We start from the raw sequence: 16,341 nt of genomic DNA, 5'->3' as shown, positions 1-16,341 counted from the left end.
AGCACACTCTAGTTGTTGATCTATTGCATTTAAAATATGCTTTGGGTGGGGACGGCGAAATCGCCATTTTCCGCGGCGCGCGTATTAATTTTTTACACATTTCACCGGGAGATATAACAGCGGTTTTCGTTCAGATTTATTCTGCTTAAAAAATTAAAGTTGATCTATAGAAAATCAGGATAAAGTTTTGTCAGAATCTAAAAGTTCAAACTATACATTTGGAAATAAAATAATCATTGTGTATATATTTCTTAATTTAATCAACTATCTAATAATCTGTAAAACATAACATATTAATATTCATTGGAAATACTGAAAATATAATATTAAACTGTATATGATTATAACAGTTTACTTATATTATTAATTCATTACTATTCATAATTGAAATGGCATGGAGGAATGGAAATATATTAAAGATAAACAAAATGTGTTGCAAGTGTAGAAAAGTAGCAGACTGATATTGACCATGGTTACTAAAACTAAGAAAAAAAATATTTTGTTTATTCCCGAACTAATAACCATTAAAAAAAATAATATTTGCTTTTATTAGACGGGCCCATGAATTAAAATTCAAGTTATATCCATATTTATTTATTAATGAAATTAGATTATCTAATTTGAGTTTATGGTTTTAATTTAAATTTAATTTAAAATAATTTCCTGATCAAGTTTAGTTGGCAACTGTGTACTAGTAAGATCCAGGCATTCTCGCACCAAGATGGCGACCAAAACAAAAGGGCGTAGAGAACTTCAAATAACAAAAATAGAAAATTAAATCAAAATAAACATTAATTTGATGTAAATATAACAAATTTTGAATAATAAAATTGAATATATATTAAATATAATATAGGAAATATTTAAAGTGAATTATTTCATCATACCTTTTATACGTGTACATTGACTAATACAGAAAACTTAAATATTGTGATTAACAAAAAAAATTGTTTAAAGCAGATTGTAGATTTACCGTCTCAAGTGTCTAAGTTGTATGTTGATCAATAATATTCAATTAAAACTTAAATATATAAAGTTAGAATATAATTTCAGTGTTAAAATGTAGTTCTTTGAAGGAGTGATTTTTACAAAAGGTGGAAAATGGACTCTGACAAAATTACCTAATTATTATATTTTGGTATCGCCTCCTTATTAAACAGGTAATTTTATTTATATTTCATCCAAATTCGAATTAACTACTAATAAGTATTAGGTAATAATCTTACCCTTACCTTTTAGTAGAATAAGCTAAGTTTATTTTTTATTAAATCTAAAATTTGTCCTGAACTAATTTACTTAGGATAAATAAATATTTGTTAATATTGTATACTTACGGATTATTTGATTTCTTTGAGGTAATAATACAGTCAAATCACGCCATGCATCTTGGAAAGTCGACACCCCCAACTTTTAATTGTAATTTTGAAAGAAAAAGTTCTTGAAAACTTTTTGGGGATGGTCATTTTTCTTTAAAAGAGAAAAATATCGGTTCTGTGGTTACAGAGATTCTTCGGTACAGACGGACACAGGTCCCATTATTATTATATTTAAGGAATAACCGTATATCTAATTTTTAGGTGTACAAGGTAAATATTTAGAGTAACCATGGGTCAGATGCAGAGTGCGACTAATTCTACCTTCTACACTGGAGGACAAACTCAGGCTAATTCAAGGTAAGAATAGTTATTTATGGCATTGTATTATATACAGTTTTCCACAGATAATAAAATGAAAAGATATAATAATAAAACCAGTTTGTTAGCTCCGGGGGGGCCGAAGGTTCGGGCTAACGAAACAGGTATTAATTTAATTATTTTTATTTTATTATTAGTTTAAAATTGTATGTAATACGATGCTATACATGATTTTTCAGTATGACTGAGAACCAGTTCTAATCCAGAGGATATTAGTCGATTTCGAAGCTATACTGGAAAATAATTTTTAAATAATACCTAGGTATAGGAGATAAAATTGATAAAAGATAAGATCCAAAACTGCGAGAATTTATTTGATACTATTTAGATATTTTTCATAGGTAATAGTAATAATAAGAGTTAGTATCTAAAGCAATAAGGTATTATTATAGATTATTTTTCACCAGCTTAATATGAAATTCTTGTATCATGTTCACAAGTGTTTCTCAAGTCACGTTTTGAATATAAGTTATTATTTGTTATTTTTATTTCAGCAATGGACCTCTAAAGTTCAGCACAAAATATGGCGAGAATTGTGCTATTTATAGAGATGGATCTGTAGCCAAGCGAAAAGAAAGCTTCTGCAAGGGTATCCTGTTCAGTGACCGACCCGTCGAGTGCGGAGAGAGAGTTTGTATCCGCCTAACTGAGCTTTCTATTCGCTGGAGTGGAGTGCTGCGCCTTGGCTTCACCTCACACAACCCACAAAGTCTACAGAGTTTGCCAAAATATGCTTGTCCTGACCTTACATGTAAGCCTGGTTATTGGGCTAAGGCTCTCACCGAAAGATATGCCGAATCAAATGCTCTTATTTATTATTATTTTACAGCAAACGGTGATGTATATTTTGGTGTTAACGGATATGACAAAGGACTATTTTTTAGTGGAGTAGATACAAGACACCCGTTATGGTGCTTGATAGATTTATATGGAAATTGTACAGCTATTGAACTGGTTGATATGAGGCGGATACTCAATAATTACGCCCAAGTAGAGGAGGAAGGAGAGGAAGATGAAGAAGAGAGTGTAGAGCCAGAGAGATCAGCCCCAGCACAGTCAGACCATGACAATCTTATTAATGACCTTGATGACCTGAGCTTGGATCCAAATTCTAACGAGCCCGACGCTCCTTTGCTCTTCAACTCAAGCTTTACGTTTAGACCATTAAAATTTCATAATTCAACAGGGCCAAATGTTTCATTGAATGGGAGTAATACAATAGCTTGGCGACACAATGATGAATACTCGAACGGTTATGTATTTGTAAATGAGCCCATCCGCCATGATGAGCGAATAGTTGTTCAAATTCTTGCCACAGAAAACATGTACATGGGAAGTTTAGCATTTGGACTCACAAGTGTGGATCCTTCCACTCTAGATCCAGAGAGTTTACCAGAGGACTCTGATATGTTGTTAGACAGACTAGAGTATTGGGTTGTGTCCAAGGATGTTGCAAACTCGCCCGATGAGGGCGACGAGCTTAGCTTTTGCGTCAAAGAGGACGGCGCAGTTCAATTTTCCAAGAATGGCAATGTACCAAGTGTATTCATGCACGTTGATAATAATATTGATTTATGGGCCTTCTGGGACGTTTACGGTAACACTCAAAAACTACGGCTAGTCGGCTCAACCAAAGACCCAGTTATTCGGCCAGATCAATTGCGGCAGAACAGCAACGCTTCGCTTGAGAATGACCGCAACAACCTTTCAATGTCAGACCTGTTGCAGGGAGCGTCAGATCTGGATTCTGGGCGGATGTCTAGCTTACCTCCTATTCCTCCGCCACGAAGGTCTCAGTCCAGTCATGCTTTACAGCCACCACCACCAGTACCAAGACATTGTCAGCAACAAGAGTCGTCATCTAATGCATGTTCGTCAAAGCCAAGCTCAACAGCTGAACCATCTGAGTCATCTACATCTACAACTGTAACAACTGCTGAAAGTTCAAGCAGTGCTAGAAATAGGTAAACAAACTCTCAATTATGTTTACCTAGCTATTTTTTTTGTAGCGCATTTAATCTTCAATTTGTGCACGTTCGTCGATAAGTAAAATTATTTTATGAAATGGCAAAGCATAAAGTTAAATATTTGAATCAAACTTTCTAAATTAAAATTTTAGTGCGTCGATTTTGGACCTGATTGATTACGATTTTGATGTTTTTTAGCTTTTTACAAATTAACATATTACTAAGTTTCAAAGTAGTTGAGAATCTTGTAAAAGCTTCAATATATAATCAACTTATTTTTCTTATAATATTTAATATTATTCTTTATTTTAGAAATGCTGACAGTCGAAACAATGGGACAGATGAGTGCAAAATATGTTATGAGAATATTGTGGACTGTGTTCTTTATGCTTGTGGACACATGTGCTTGTGCTATGAGGTTTGTATTTATTTTTGAAAAATAAATTATAACTCTAAAGAGGTATACTCATAACCTAACTTTGAGACTCCTAAATAGGGCTTCAGAAATCAAAGACACCATCCCATTAATGCTTTTCTTTTTTTAAACTGATAAACGTACATGTCATTCCCGAACATAGCGTTAAGCGGCATAAGAAAGCCTATAAATGATCTGGAATAGCCAAGATACAATCATGCACAGGGAAAGTTTTTCTGTAGAAAAAAACGTAAAATTAAGTCTTTTTCGCTTATTTATGTGCATTACTATTATTATGCCTATTATTTGAAGGCCTTCCTTTGTCGGTAAATGTTATGAGCAATCATATTCTATAAGTTCCATCGTTTGATCAATGGCAGCCTTTAAGGTTCATTGATTTTTGGAGATAATTGTTAGATGGAACATTTTTGTTTACCACTCTGATCCAAAAGCAATTAGAATCAAATAGCCATACTAACATATATTTGTTTTTTTAGTGTGCCCTGCAACAATGGAAGGGAAGGGGCGGAGGAATCTGTCCAATGTGCAGAAACTATATTCAAGATGTCATCAAGATTTACAAATCTTAAATTGCAATGGATGAGTCAAAGAGTAGCTGCATAACTTAAAAAAGAAAGGCCTAATCATCCAGCTACCAACATCAGTGCAACTAAAACACAGTCAAAAATTATACAACAAACAAATTGTCAAAATTTACAAAAAGACATCAGACATATATATATATTATTTACATTCACAAATATAGATTTAGGGGACTTTTATCATTCTATGTTTCCAGTACAGTGTGAGTCAATATTCATAGGTATAATATGTCAAATGTTGTAAAATGTGATAGAATTTTATGATGTAAAGTTTATTTTCGTTTTTTTTTTATCAATAATTTTTTGTATAAAATTTCAATTCGTTAGATAGGCAGTTAATTATTCATTTTATAAGCTAAAAAGTTGGGCTAAAAACTGTATGTACTAAAAGATTGTTCTTTTTAACAAGTAGAACCAGAAAAAAATAAATAAGTTTGAAATAAAAGATGTCAATTAAAAAAAATACCCCTTTTAAATTCAGCCGCTAAAATAATTCTAATTGAGAAGTTTTAAAAATTTATTGAAAACTTAATCCGATATCTAGCCATTTTTAAGAAATTTTAAAACTTACAATTTTGTTCCTAATATATAATAGTTAATAGTATAAAGGGGTGGGGGGCGAAAGTGACACTTTTTGAAACCAAAACTAAAAGTCAACAAAGGAACTCAACTAAAAAAAGAGTTACAGGTCTGAGATTTTGCATGACAGTTGCTTTATAGGGGTAAATATGGAACTGTGAAGAAACGGCGGCGCAACCGCCGAAAACCGCCGTTTCCCGCCGAAATTTTTTTGCCTTTTCTCGACGGTTTTCGGCGGTTGCGACGCCGTTTCTTCACAGTTCCATATTTTACCCCTATAAAGCAACTGCTATGCAAAATCTCAGACCTGTAACTCTTTTTTTAGTTGAGTTCCTTTGACTTAGTTTTGGTTTCAAAAAGTGTCACTTTCGCCCCCCCCCCCTTTTTTTTATTATACCTACAGAATCTAAAATAATTGTAACAACATGTTTGCATTTAAGTAGACATTTTATAAAAAAAAAAGAGTTCTTTATCATCGTATTATAAACAGTTTTATGCGGATATAAAAATGTACAATTATAAGATTAAACCTGAGATGCCGAAGACACGGGAAACTAAACTGGTTTTAATATCATTATTACCTATACATTTTTATATTCGTAGAAACTGGATATAATACGATACGATACATGATTTTCAGTATGTCTTAGAACCGGTTCTAATCCAGCGGGTATTAATCGGTTTCGAAGCCATACTGGAAATATTATACATATTTGAAATCTACCTTGTCTAATACACAATTCGAATCTATACCTTCTTCATCAATTATTACAAAGAAGGTGTATCAACTTTTTTTTATAGCTAGCCGGTTCTTTTAGTAAGTAGTAGATGTAAAATTTTTCATAGAATTCAGATATGCAATCGTTTTTTTTGTAGACCTCTTATTTTTAAGTAATTTAAGTTTTAAAAAAAAAATTAAGTCGATTTTAAGGTACTAAAATGCAACAAAAAAAAAGAAAGAAAATGGCCATTATGAACAAAAATAGTAAGATCTTTAATTTGACACTTTACTTTTTCAATTCTGTCGGGTAATTATTGAAAAAATCGATTTTTTTAAACCCACGAGAATAAAAACTTTGAACTTAATTTTATCATTTCACAGGTAAAAAAAATATGGGTTCATATATACCTTTAGAATCAGAAAAATATTACGAATCCATTGTAAGCAAAATTGAAAAAAAAGTTTAAAATATAGTATATAAACTACAATAAAAGGAATTATATGAAAATATCATATTATATTATACAGGCAACGTCTTAATTCTTGAATTGAGTATAAAAATGGGAAGGGGGTAAAGAGGGGGTAAAAAAGGGAAGACGAAAGTGTTGCCTGAACAAAAAATATAATTGGCCATTTGTTTATTTTTTATTTTTTTTACTTTTTTTCAATTTTGCTTACAATGGATTCGTAATATTTTTCTGATTCTAAAGGTATATATAAACCCATATTTTTAAACCTGTGAAATGATAAAATTAAGTTCAAAGTTTTTATTCTCGTGGGTTTAAAAAAATCAATTTTTTTCAATAATTACCTGACAAAATTCAAAAAGTAAGGTGTCAAATTAAAGATCTTACTATTTCTGTACATAATGAACATTTTCTTCCTTTTTTTTGTTGCGTTTTAGTACCTTAAAATTGACTTAATCTTTTTTTAAAAAAACTTAAATTACTTAAAAAATAAGAGGTCTACAAAAAAACCGATTGCATATCTGAATTCTATGAAAAATTTTACATCTACTACTTACTAAAAGAACCGGCTAGCTATAAAAAAAAAGTTGATACACCTTCTTTAGAAATGTAAAATATTTGTTCATCACATCGTATTATAGACAGCTTTCCGCGGATATTAAAAGGAAAACTTAATTTAATACCAGTTTTGTTTGCCTCAAGAGGATTATGGCCTGGGCTAATATAAAGGGAAGTATTGATTTGTAAATTTTATTTTAATTTTCGTGGAAAATTGTCTTTAATAAGATGCTGTACATAGTTTCAGTATGGCTGGGAACCGATTCTAATCCAGCGGATATTTATCGGTTTAGAAGCCATACTGGAAAAAAATTTCTTGAGTAGGAAACATTACAATTTTTATTGAGAAAAATATTTTTTATTATTCATTGTGTACAAGTTTGAAGAAAAATCCATTTGTCCTTGCCGTTTTAATTGAACAAAGCAGCTATTGATGCTAGTTCCGATATTAAACGTTTGTTTACTTTTTATGGGTACCGACCTCTCTGTTTATTAGTCATTAAATTTGATATTTTGTAAATTATGTTTTTTAATATTCAGTTATAAATAAGAGTATCTCTTATATGCTAACTACATTTAGCATTTCATAAATCATAAAAAAAATTGTAGATACTTAACTAAACACTAAATCTTTTACTATGTATTAATTTATTTTGTGTTTCTAAAATTAAATCTAAGCAGGCTAGGTAATTTATTTCAATTGCTCATTTTGTTATTGCTAAAAAATGACATAGCACATCGTTTAATTTTTGTATATCTGAAATTTATTTATATTAACAAAATTAATTAAGTAAAGTCTTGCTATTTGCAATCTAAAAGGTCAAGGGGAACTTATGTAAGTTTGACCAGGGCTCGGCAGCCGCGCGGAAGCTGCGTGTAAGCCTCATTGAAATAATAATGATATTATAACTTTACATTCAGATGGATGTCTAAACATATTCCTAAACATTCAATCCACCTTTTCGGATTTCTTCATTTGACACAAGCAGGTTTAAATTTGAGGCTTATGCGCGGCTACCGAGCCCTGGATTTGGCATAGTGGAGGGGAGGTTTATCCGATAACAAGGAGAATCAGAGTCAACGGAGGAAAGGTTACACAATGAGGGAAAATCTATTTTTAAATAAATATTATTTCAAATTATTCCTAGTGGGACATTTGGATTTTTAAAGCCTGTTTGGGCATAGGTTTAAAATAGCTCTTCTGGTTAATGGTTATTACCCCTAACCCCCACCCCTCTCTCCCTATGCTAACGGAATTTAAGTCCCCCTTAACCTTTTTCCATACATCTAAATCTTTTTTACCTACCAATTGTTAAGATAGATTCAAATATTGAAGAAAGAAAAAATTAGGTTGTAAAGATAATTCGGATGAAGAATGTACAAAAATAATCTCTTTCACTCATATTAGATAAGAATTAAAAATTCTTCAAGTTTATATTCCCAAATTTAACCTTTAAACTAAAAGAAATTTTAAATATAATTCAATTTTTGTTTAATATAGTTTTATTGTTTACTTTTAAGCATTTTTAAAACTCGACGTTGTTTACCTACTTAAAAATTTATGGTTATTATTAAAATATAAATTTTCTATGAAAGTGTTTGTTATTCCTTTTCTTAAAAGCGAAGCTTTTCTATAATTAGGGTCTGTCCGTCCGTACGTCCGTCCGTCCGTCCGAGATAGTTAGCTTTTATTCTTTAATTTAGGCATGTTAGAATTGTCCTATCGATTTCAAACTTTGCATAGTGATTCCGTTAGTAGTTAGGTACGATTTAGAAAGCGTAGCAACTCTATAATAATTACCAGAATATCCGTACGTCCATTTTTAAACATGTTCATTTTTCTACTTTTTTAACAACAAATTTTTATGTGATCTAATTACCCGTTAGATCTGATTTTTGATATATTGATTCATGAGACAACAAAGAACAATATTTTAAGCGAAGCAACTCTATAATCAAGTCCTAAAGATGTAAGTATGTCCATAAACATTATCCTGTATCAAGCAGTTTTTCAACAAATTTACTTACAATTTTGCTTCGACTCTTATACTTTATATTCTGATTATTCAGTTCAGACACTATACAAGTGTTAATGTCCGTTTGTCCTACCATTTCAGTGCTTCGCTTTTATGGATGTTGTCATCCTTGTTTTATAGCAAGGATGACAACATCGATGAAAACGAAGCTCTGAACTGGTAGGACTAACGAGCATTAACACTTGTAGAGTGTCAGATCTGAATATGCAGAATGTAAATGTATAAGAATAAACAAAATTGTAAGTAAATTTGTTACATAGCTGCTTAAATACAAGTTACCGTTTAAGGACATAGATGCATTTTTAGGACTTGATTATAGAGATGCGTTGTTTATGACATTTTACCTTGTTGCATTAGGAATCATATTCTAAACCTCAGATGAATAGGATAATTATAGCACATAAATCGAGAATCCTTTATCAGAGTACATGAATATTTGGTTCTGCATCCAAGTAATACCTAACCGATTTGATACGATACAAGTTTTGCTTAGACGAGAATTTCGAGTTTGGAAACAAAATATATCCGTATCCGTCGTCAACTGTCTATAAGACAATGCATAATAGAGGCATACTGATAAACTAGTGAAGGAGGAAATAGATTGGGGAGAGGCAGAGGGGACACTTGAGACATATTTCTAGGTTTTCTTACCTTCTAAAATTAGAGTGGTGCGTCATGTTTATTTTTGTTGGAGCGAAGCTATTATAAAAATTTTCCTATCTGATTGTCGCTGTGCTTCTGTTAAATTTAAACTTAAAATAGCAATAATCATTCCAGGACCTATTTAAGCCTTTCCTAAAATAGATAACTCAATAACAAACAAAAACATCCCCTAACATAGAAAACTCAATCGATTAAGCTGTTGGAAAGATCTTATGGTATAAACAAACAAAACACATCAACCCTAATATAATAAGATATATTACAGTAAATTGCAGATAGTTTATAGTTTACAAGTTCAAAAGATGCTGGAAAAAATAGGCGGTAAATACAAAAAAAGTTTGGCATTTAAACTTTGCTTTTTTTCGCTATCTATGTACGTTCTCGATGTAGAGATGTCACAAGAATATATATTCCTCTTCCTTCTATTTTTGTTATTTTTAAAAGCGAAGCTTTTCTATAATTAGGGTCGGTCCGTCCGTCCGTCCGTCCGTCCATCCGTACGTCCGTCCGTCCGAGATAGATAGCTTTTATTCGTTAATTTAGGCATGTTAGAATTGTCCTATCGATTTCAAACTTTGCATGATGATTCCTGTAGTAGTTGGGTACGATTTAGAAAGCGTAGCAACTCTATAATCATTACCAGAATGTCCGTACGTCCATTTTAAACATGTTGATTTTTCTACTTTTTTAACAAAGAATTTTCAAGTGTTTTAATTATCCGTTTGATCTGATTTTTGGTATATTGATTCCTGGGACAACAAAGAACAATATTATAAGCGAAGCAACTCTATAATCAAGTCCAAAAATGTAAGTATGTCCATAAACATTATCCTGTTTTTAAGCAGTTTTTCAACAAATTTACCTACAATTTTGATTCGACATTTATACATTTATGTTCCGATTTTTCAGTTCAGATACTATACAAGTGTTAATGTCCGTTTGTCCTACCGTTTCAGTGCTTCGCTTTTATGGATGTTGTCATCCTTGTTACTATGAATTTCAATGTAAATGTATGGTCCCACTTATTAAAAACATAGTTTTTACTAATCTCAGCTCTATACATCCGTCTTTTTACAGGACTAAAATCTTATTAGGGCAAAAGCACAAAAATATTGTTTAATATAGAAGAGTTGAATGTTCAGTTGTATTCCTGAAACGGCTTTACTGTTTAAGGGTTTTTCCTACAGTTATTAGCAAGGTTAAGGCCTTCTTAATAAAGTAACAGGGTCTTTGTTTGTGTGTGTGTGTGTCTGTACCGAACGATCTCGCTAACAGATAAAGGTCTTCTTTACAAAGGAGCTTCTCATAGGTATAACTTTTTTTGGGTATAGTAAAGCCGCTAGTAGTTAATATGCCTTCATGCAGGATTCGAACAGCATGCTTACTGTACTGGAAATACCAAGAAATGTGATTTAAAAATTTAATAAGATATAGGTATATCCTATTATATATCCTGTGGTGGTTTTAAGCTATTTTCTTGGGGGGTGGGACACCCCCAACCCCCTCAAAAACCAAAAAATCCCCCCCCATTTTTTTTTTTTTTTTTTTTTTTTTTTGAAGGAGATTTCCATGGTCCTTTCGATTTTCGCCATAATTTTTTTTTATCACCTCTTGGGGCAAAGCCCCTAGAGGCTAGGGGCGAAGCCGCTAGTATTATATAAAGTAATAAGCGTTTTTTGTCTGTCCCGAAGGATCTCACTAACCACAAATCCGATATTGTTCTCCTTTACAGTGAAGCTTCTTATAGGTCCTGGGAAGGTTCAAAACTATTTTTGGTGGGGTTGTCTTCACCCCCCTCCCCAAAAAATATTGTTTTACTGTTTTGAAACTCAAATTTAAAATGGGATAAGGTCGACTTTTCCCCCTCCTACCATAAGTGCCCCTAGAGGCTTTTAGTGGGCGTAGTCGCTAGTATTAATTATAGAAAGACCAAAAACCAAACATAGTTAAATTTATCCTCTTAATTAGTTTTTTTTTCAAATTTGATCTTTTTATTGATTCAATTAAATGAAGGCTAAACTGTGAATAATCGAAATAAAGCGAGGGGGGCAATTAGCATGAGAATTTATAGATTAGGCTTACAAAAAACTTCATTCATTTCTATTTGATCCTAAATTAGCCTTTTATTACAATAATGGATGTATTATTACTTGGATCTTACACCATATTTTCATTTTCTATTATAAAGTGAACTCTGTAGCGGGCTAAAATAACGATCTTCTCCATCCCACTCCTTTACCACATCCCCTCCCCTACTACTGGATAAAAATTCAGACATCTATAAGCGAGGGGAAATTGCAATCTAAATTGACGACAATTTTTCTCCTGTCATAATATCCACGTATATTCTACATCCATTATTACAATTTAGATGTTAGATACAAAGCTTTTCTACGTCTACGGTATATCCAACGCAACGTCAAAAAAAACATTAGAATCTAGTTTTTTGCCATCATCCTCTTATTTAAAGTATTAAGGTTTTAAAGTAAGCTTCACATAGGTCCTGTGGTGGTTTTAGACGTTTTATTTTCAGATTTAAGTCTTGGGATGGTTTTAAGCTATTTTCAAGACCCTTTCTGCACCTTTCAATACAGAGCCCCTAATATTATAAGAAGTAGATAGGTTTTTGTCTGTTGCTTAAGAGTTTAAAAACTATAGAACAGGTTCCTGGATAGTTTTAGGCTATTTAATTCCTATATCCAAGTTTGCTTTTAGGCTATTTTCCTATTGTTTTTACTCCTTTAAATGCATAGATCCTAGAAGCTAGGAGCGCAGCCGCTATTGACGTTACAAAACGAATAAAAATCGTTACTAAAATATACTTTCAGTTAATATGAATTTCATTTATTTGTTCGAATCTTTGTCAGTTTTGCTTGTTGTCAACCTTGTTTTGAGATTTTGTTTTAAATGTGGATGGTTTGTATCAAAAGACCCTACTATATCCGGCAGGGAGTTGACATTGGGATTTTTATTACATTAGTCTTAAAATAATCTTTTCTTATTCGTTGATTTGACAACTTGTACGTAGTTTAGTAGAATTTTGATTGGTTGGTTTATTCAGTTAATTGTCCAAACGTTTCAACCATTAATTGTAATCTACAAATGGGTAATTTTGTGCATCATCTTTGGGGATGTACATCAATAAATCGGCCAATGTCTTATCCCTTTAGATCCCTGCTATTATATTCATGGAGTTGTTCTGTATCCACTCTACAAGTCGTGTGTGTTTGATACCATAATAAGGATGACAACATCCATAAAGCTCTGAAATCAGAAGGAAGGACAAACGAACAATAAGTCTTGTTTTAAATGGACGTAAGAACTTTCTGGTAACGATTATAGAACTGCTACGTTTTCTAATTATACCTAACTATTATAGGAATCATCATGCAAAGTTTTAAATCGATATGACAATTTTAACATGTCTAATGCCTACATTAACGGAAGAGCTAACCGTTACGAAAGTTGTGTATTCTAGGCAAAGACGTCCAAGCTTTTTTATTTGGGGTGAGTAAAAATTGAAGAAAAAAAAACTTTGGAAGGGGGGTAATCTTTATATCATAGAGGCAAGGACGTCCAAGTTTTTTAATTCTGGAGGGGGAGTAAAAATTAATAAAAAAAATTTGGCTGTCCAAATTCATTTTGGAAGGGGGGGGGGGGGAGTTATCACCCCTTTACCCCCCCCCCCCCTTCTCTTGGACGCCCCTGATTCTAGTTTTATCCTGGGTTTCATTTTGTCAATTAGTAAAATTGAAAAGAGAACAATATCTCTGTAGCTCTGAGAACTATTCTATTCCCACTTCCACTTGGGGGCGAAGCCGCTAGTACCTATAGAAGTATTTATCCAAATTCAAAATACTCAATCCCTGGTATTACCAAATTTGTGTCAGAATTAATTATGCCGAGCTTAAACATAATACTGGACATGTAAGTGTCAAAACAAACTTTTTGGGTGTGGTAAATTACCTAATTTAATGGATGTAGAATATACATGGATATTATGACAGGAGAAAAATTGTCGTCAATTTAGCTTTCAATTTCCCCTAACTTTTAATGATCGGGTCGTTTATCCAGTAGGAGGGGATGGGGTAAAGAAGGGTAGGGGGAGATCGTTATTTCATAGCCCGCTACAGAGTTAACTTTATTATAGAATATGAAAATCTGGTGTAAGATCCAAGTAATAATATATCCATTGCATTGGTAAATTGCCTAATTTGTACCATTATTATGATAATATTTACGGTTATTTTCAGAATAATATGAATAAAAAATGTAAAAATGTGAATATTTTATTGTGAATATTATGTCAAAAGTTTACAATATACAATTTGAATATAAAATGTAAACATTTATATAAGGACTCCAAGGATTACATACATAATTATAAATACAGATTACATTTAATATTTTGATAAAGTCAAATTGTAATATTTTACAAACGATATTGCAGATAATTAAATAAATTTTCAATAAAAAAAATAGTTTAAATATCTAATCTTGACTAGAGCCTTATTCCTAATTAGTTTTCTTTTTTTAAAAAAAATAGAGAAAAAACATAATTTTTGCATAGATTTTAGATTTAATTACATTTAGGAATCAAAACACATCAATTTAAAGAATCTTTTTTCTTCTTCACTGGTTTATAATTTACTTGATAATGCTTAGATACATTTTTAAGGTAGGAGTGTCTAACAAAGATAAATTCTTCCAGTATAGCTTCGAAACTGATTAATATCAGATGGATTAGAACCGGTTTTCAGCCATAATGAAAATTTATGTATAGCATAGTATTAGAGACAATTTTCCACAAATATTAAAATAACAATCATAATTTAATACCAGTTTTGTAAGTCCGGGCCTTCGGTCCCTCGGAACTAACAAAACTGGGTATAACCTTATAATTTTCACTTTGATATCTACGATATGCGATAAATGACAATTAAAAGCAAATAAAATTTTTAATTTTCGAAAGCAAAATATTTTCGTTAAACACTGCAAACCCCGTTGTATTTTATAATAAAATATAAAATAAGCAATATAAATTATTTTATGTATTACAAATTATAATAAAATTTTAAAATCAAATTCAATAACTAAGTAAAAGTGTTTTGATAGATTTGACAATAATTTTACCTCTCTGCCATTCAAGTGGATCAATACAGGAAAAAAGGGCGGCAAATTGATTTTTTTGAATGTTTAATTTTTTTTGAGAATGGTATATGATAATTCATTAAAAATGTATTCCCTTTTAAGCAGTTTTTAAAAAATAATGTTATTTTTTATAAAAAATATTACCTATCCATTAATTACTAAATCAACCTGTTTGGTGAAATTTTATCATTTTTTTTCATTGCAAAATATTTTTTCGCAATATTTGTCCAAAGATGCGGAACAAAGAAAAGCCTTTTGGTCAATATTAAATATTATTGCAAAATATACAGGGATCGACAGCCGCTACATTTCGCCGTTTTGTCGCTGAAAAAAAATCAATTGGTTAACCCTGTTTAATATAGTTAGGCAGTAAAGGCATTCTAAAAATGCGGCTGTGGAGCCTTTAAAACAAAATTTACTAGGAATCGTTTTAATTTCAAAACACATTTCTTCATAAACATGAAAAACTATCATTATACAATAAAAATTATTTGCATATTACATATTAAGGTACAACTTTATATAATACAAAATAAACTCTGAAATACATAAACAGAATAAGACATAATACAATAGATTTTAAAATATGCATGTATAAATATATAAAAAAAACTTCACGAAACCTTAAACGAAAAAATTCTTAATTGTTATGACATTTAATATAAACGAGATTTGATAAAATTATTTTAGTGCCAGTCACAAATCCAAAAACAAATCCCTAATTATTAATCCCTAAACCCCATGTAACTAATTTGGGGAAAAAAATAATACATTTTATTTCTAAGTTGAAGTAAAATGTAAGAAAATTGGTAACAAAATTTATCAGAAATAGAATTTGTGACTGAGCTGTAATTTGAAAGCTTTTTATAGTGTCTACAAAAAATGACGTCATACTGGCCTACCATTAGTCAATGTATACTGGCCTGCCATTGGTAATTTAGTCTGTGTAATGGCCTATCATCGGTCATTTGTATTGTATGACGTCATTTTTTCTTAGGCACTATAAGCTGCTTCTGTAATTTGTTGGAGGAAAAAAATATTTTTGACAACTTTTATCTATGTGATGACGACACCCTTCTGTACACAAATCTTGGTGCTTGACTCTAGTAGAGCCGGCCACATGTAGGTTGTGATGGTGTCGGAGGTCATGTCGGAGCTGTGGAACCTGACGTGCAGGTCGGGACGGAATCTCCGGGTCTCGTACTCGATACTGTAGCTGGGCGCCTGCAATGGTAAAATTATATTAAATTAGTCAAAACGTTTTCTTACAGCAAACTGGCAATAAAACAGAGAAAATGTTAATGGCTGGGGCACACTCTAAGGAAAGGACATTATAATTTAACCAATGAAGCCTTGACGTGCAATCCCATTGCAGGAAATAGAAACCAGATGGCCAAAATCAACCTGGAGGAGGGAACTCCTATGTGATCTTAAAGATAAGAAAATCCCATTTCTCAACGAATCGTGCCAAATCCAAAGAAGATTGGA

General features: G+C 31.7%; 2 protein-coding genes across 2 annotated transcripts in view; one reads left to right on the top strand and one right to left on the bottom strand.

The window, feature by feature from the left end:
- Nucleotides 1-975: 975 nt before the first annotated feature.
- On the top strand, nucleotides 976-4,797 carry LOC145316468 (protein neuralized-like). The gene is made up of 5 exons (XM_080156996.1): nucleotides 976-1,160; nucleotides 1,578-1,673; nucleotides 2,189-3,658; nucleotides 3,974-4,079; nucleotides 4,574-4,797. Exons 2-5 carry the CDS (start codon nucleotides 1,606-1,608, stop codon nucleotides 4,664-4,666), a joined length of 1,737 nt encoding a protein of 578 aa, XP_080013122.1. The 5' UTR covers nucleotides 976-1,160; nucleotides 1,578-1,605; the 3' UTR covers nucleotides 4,667-4,797.
- A 9,842-nt stretch (nucleotides 4,798-14,639) lies between these two features.
- LOC145316455 (uncharacterized) overlaps nucleotides 14,640-16,341 on the bottom strand; it is a 152,842-nt gene continuing 151,140 nt past the window's right edge. The window contains exon 9 of the mRNA XM_080156966.1: nucleotides 14,640-16,077. Within this exon, the coding sequence (XP_080013092.1) occupies nucleotides 15,910-16,077 (168 nt within the window). The 3' untranslated portion in view covers nucleotides 14,640-15,909. The remainder of the gene's footprint in view (nucleotides 16,078-16,341) is intronic.

This window comes from Acartia tonsa, chromosome 4 (genome assembly GCF_053477335.1).
Source record: "Acartia tonsa isolate MP-2025a chromosome 4, ASM5347733v1, whole genome shotgun sequence".
Taxonomy (NCBI): domain Eukaryota; kingdom Metazoa; phylum Arthropoda; class Copepoda; order Calanoida; family Acartiidae; genus Acartia; species Acartia tonsa.
The sequence above is the reverse complement of the archived record's forward strand: the minus strand, read 5'-3'. Positions and strand labels throughout refer to the sequence as shown.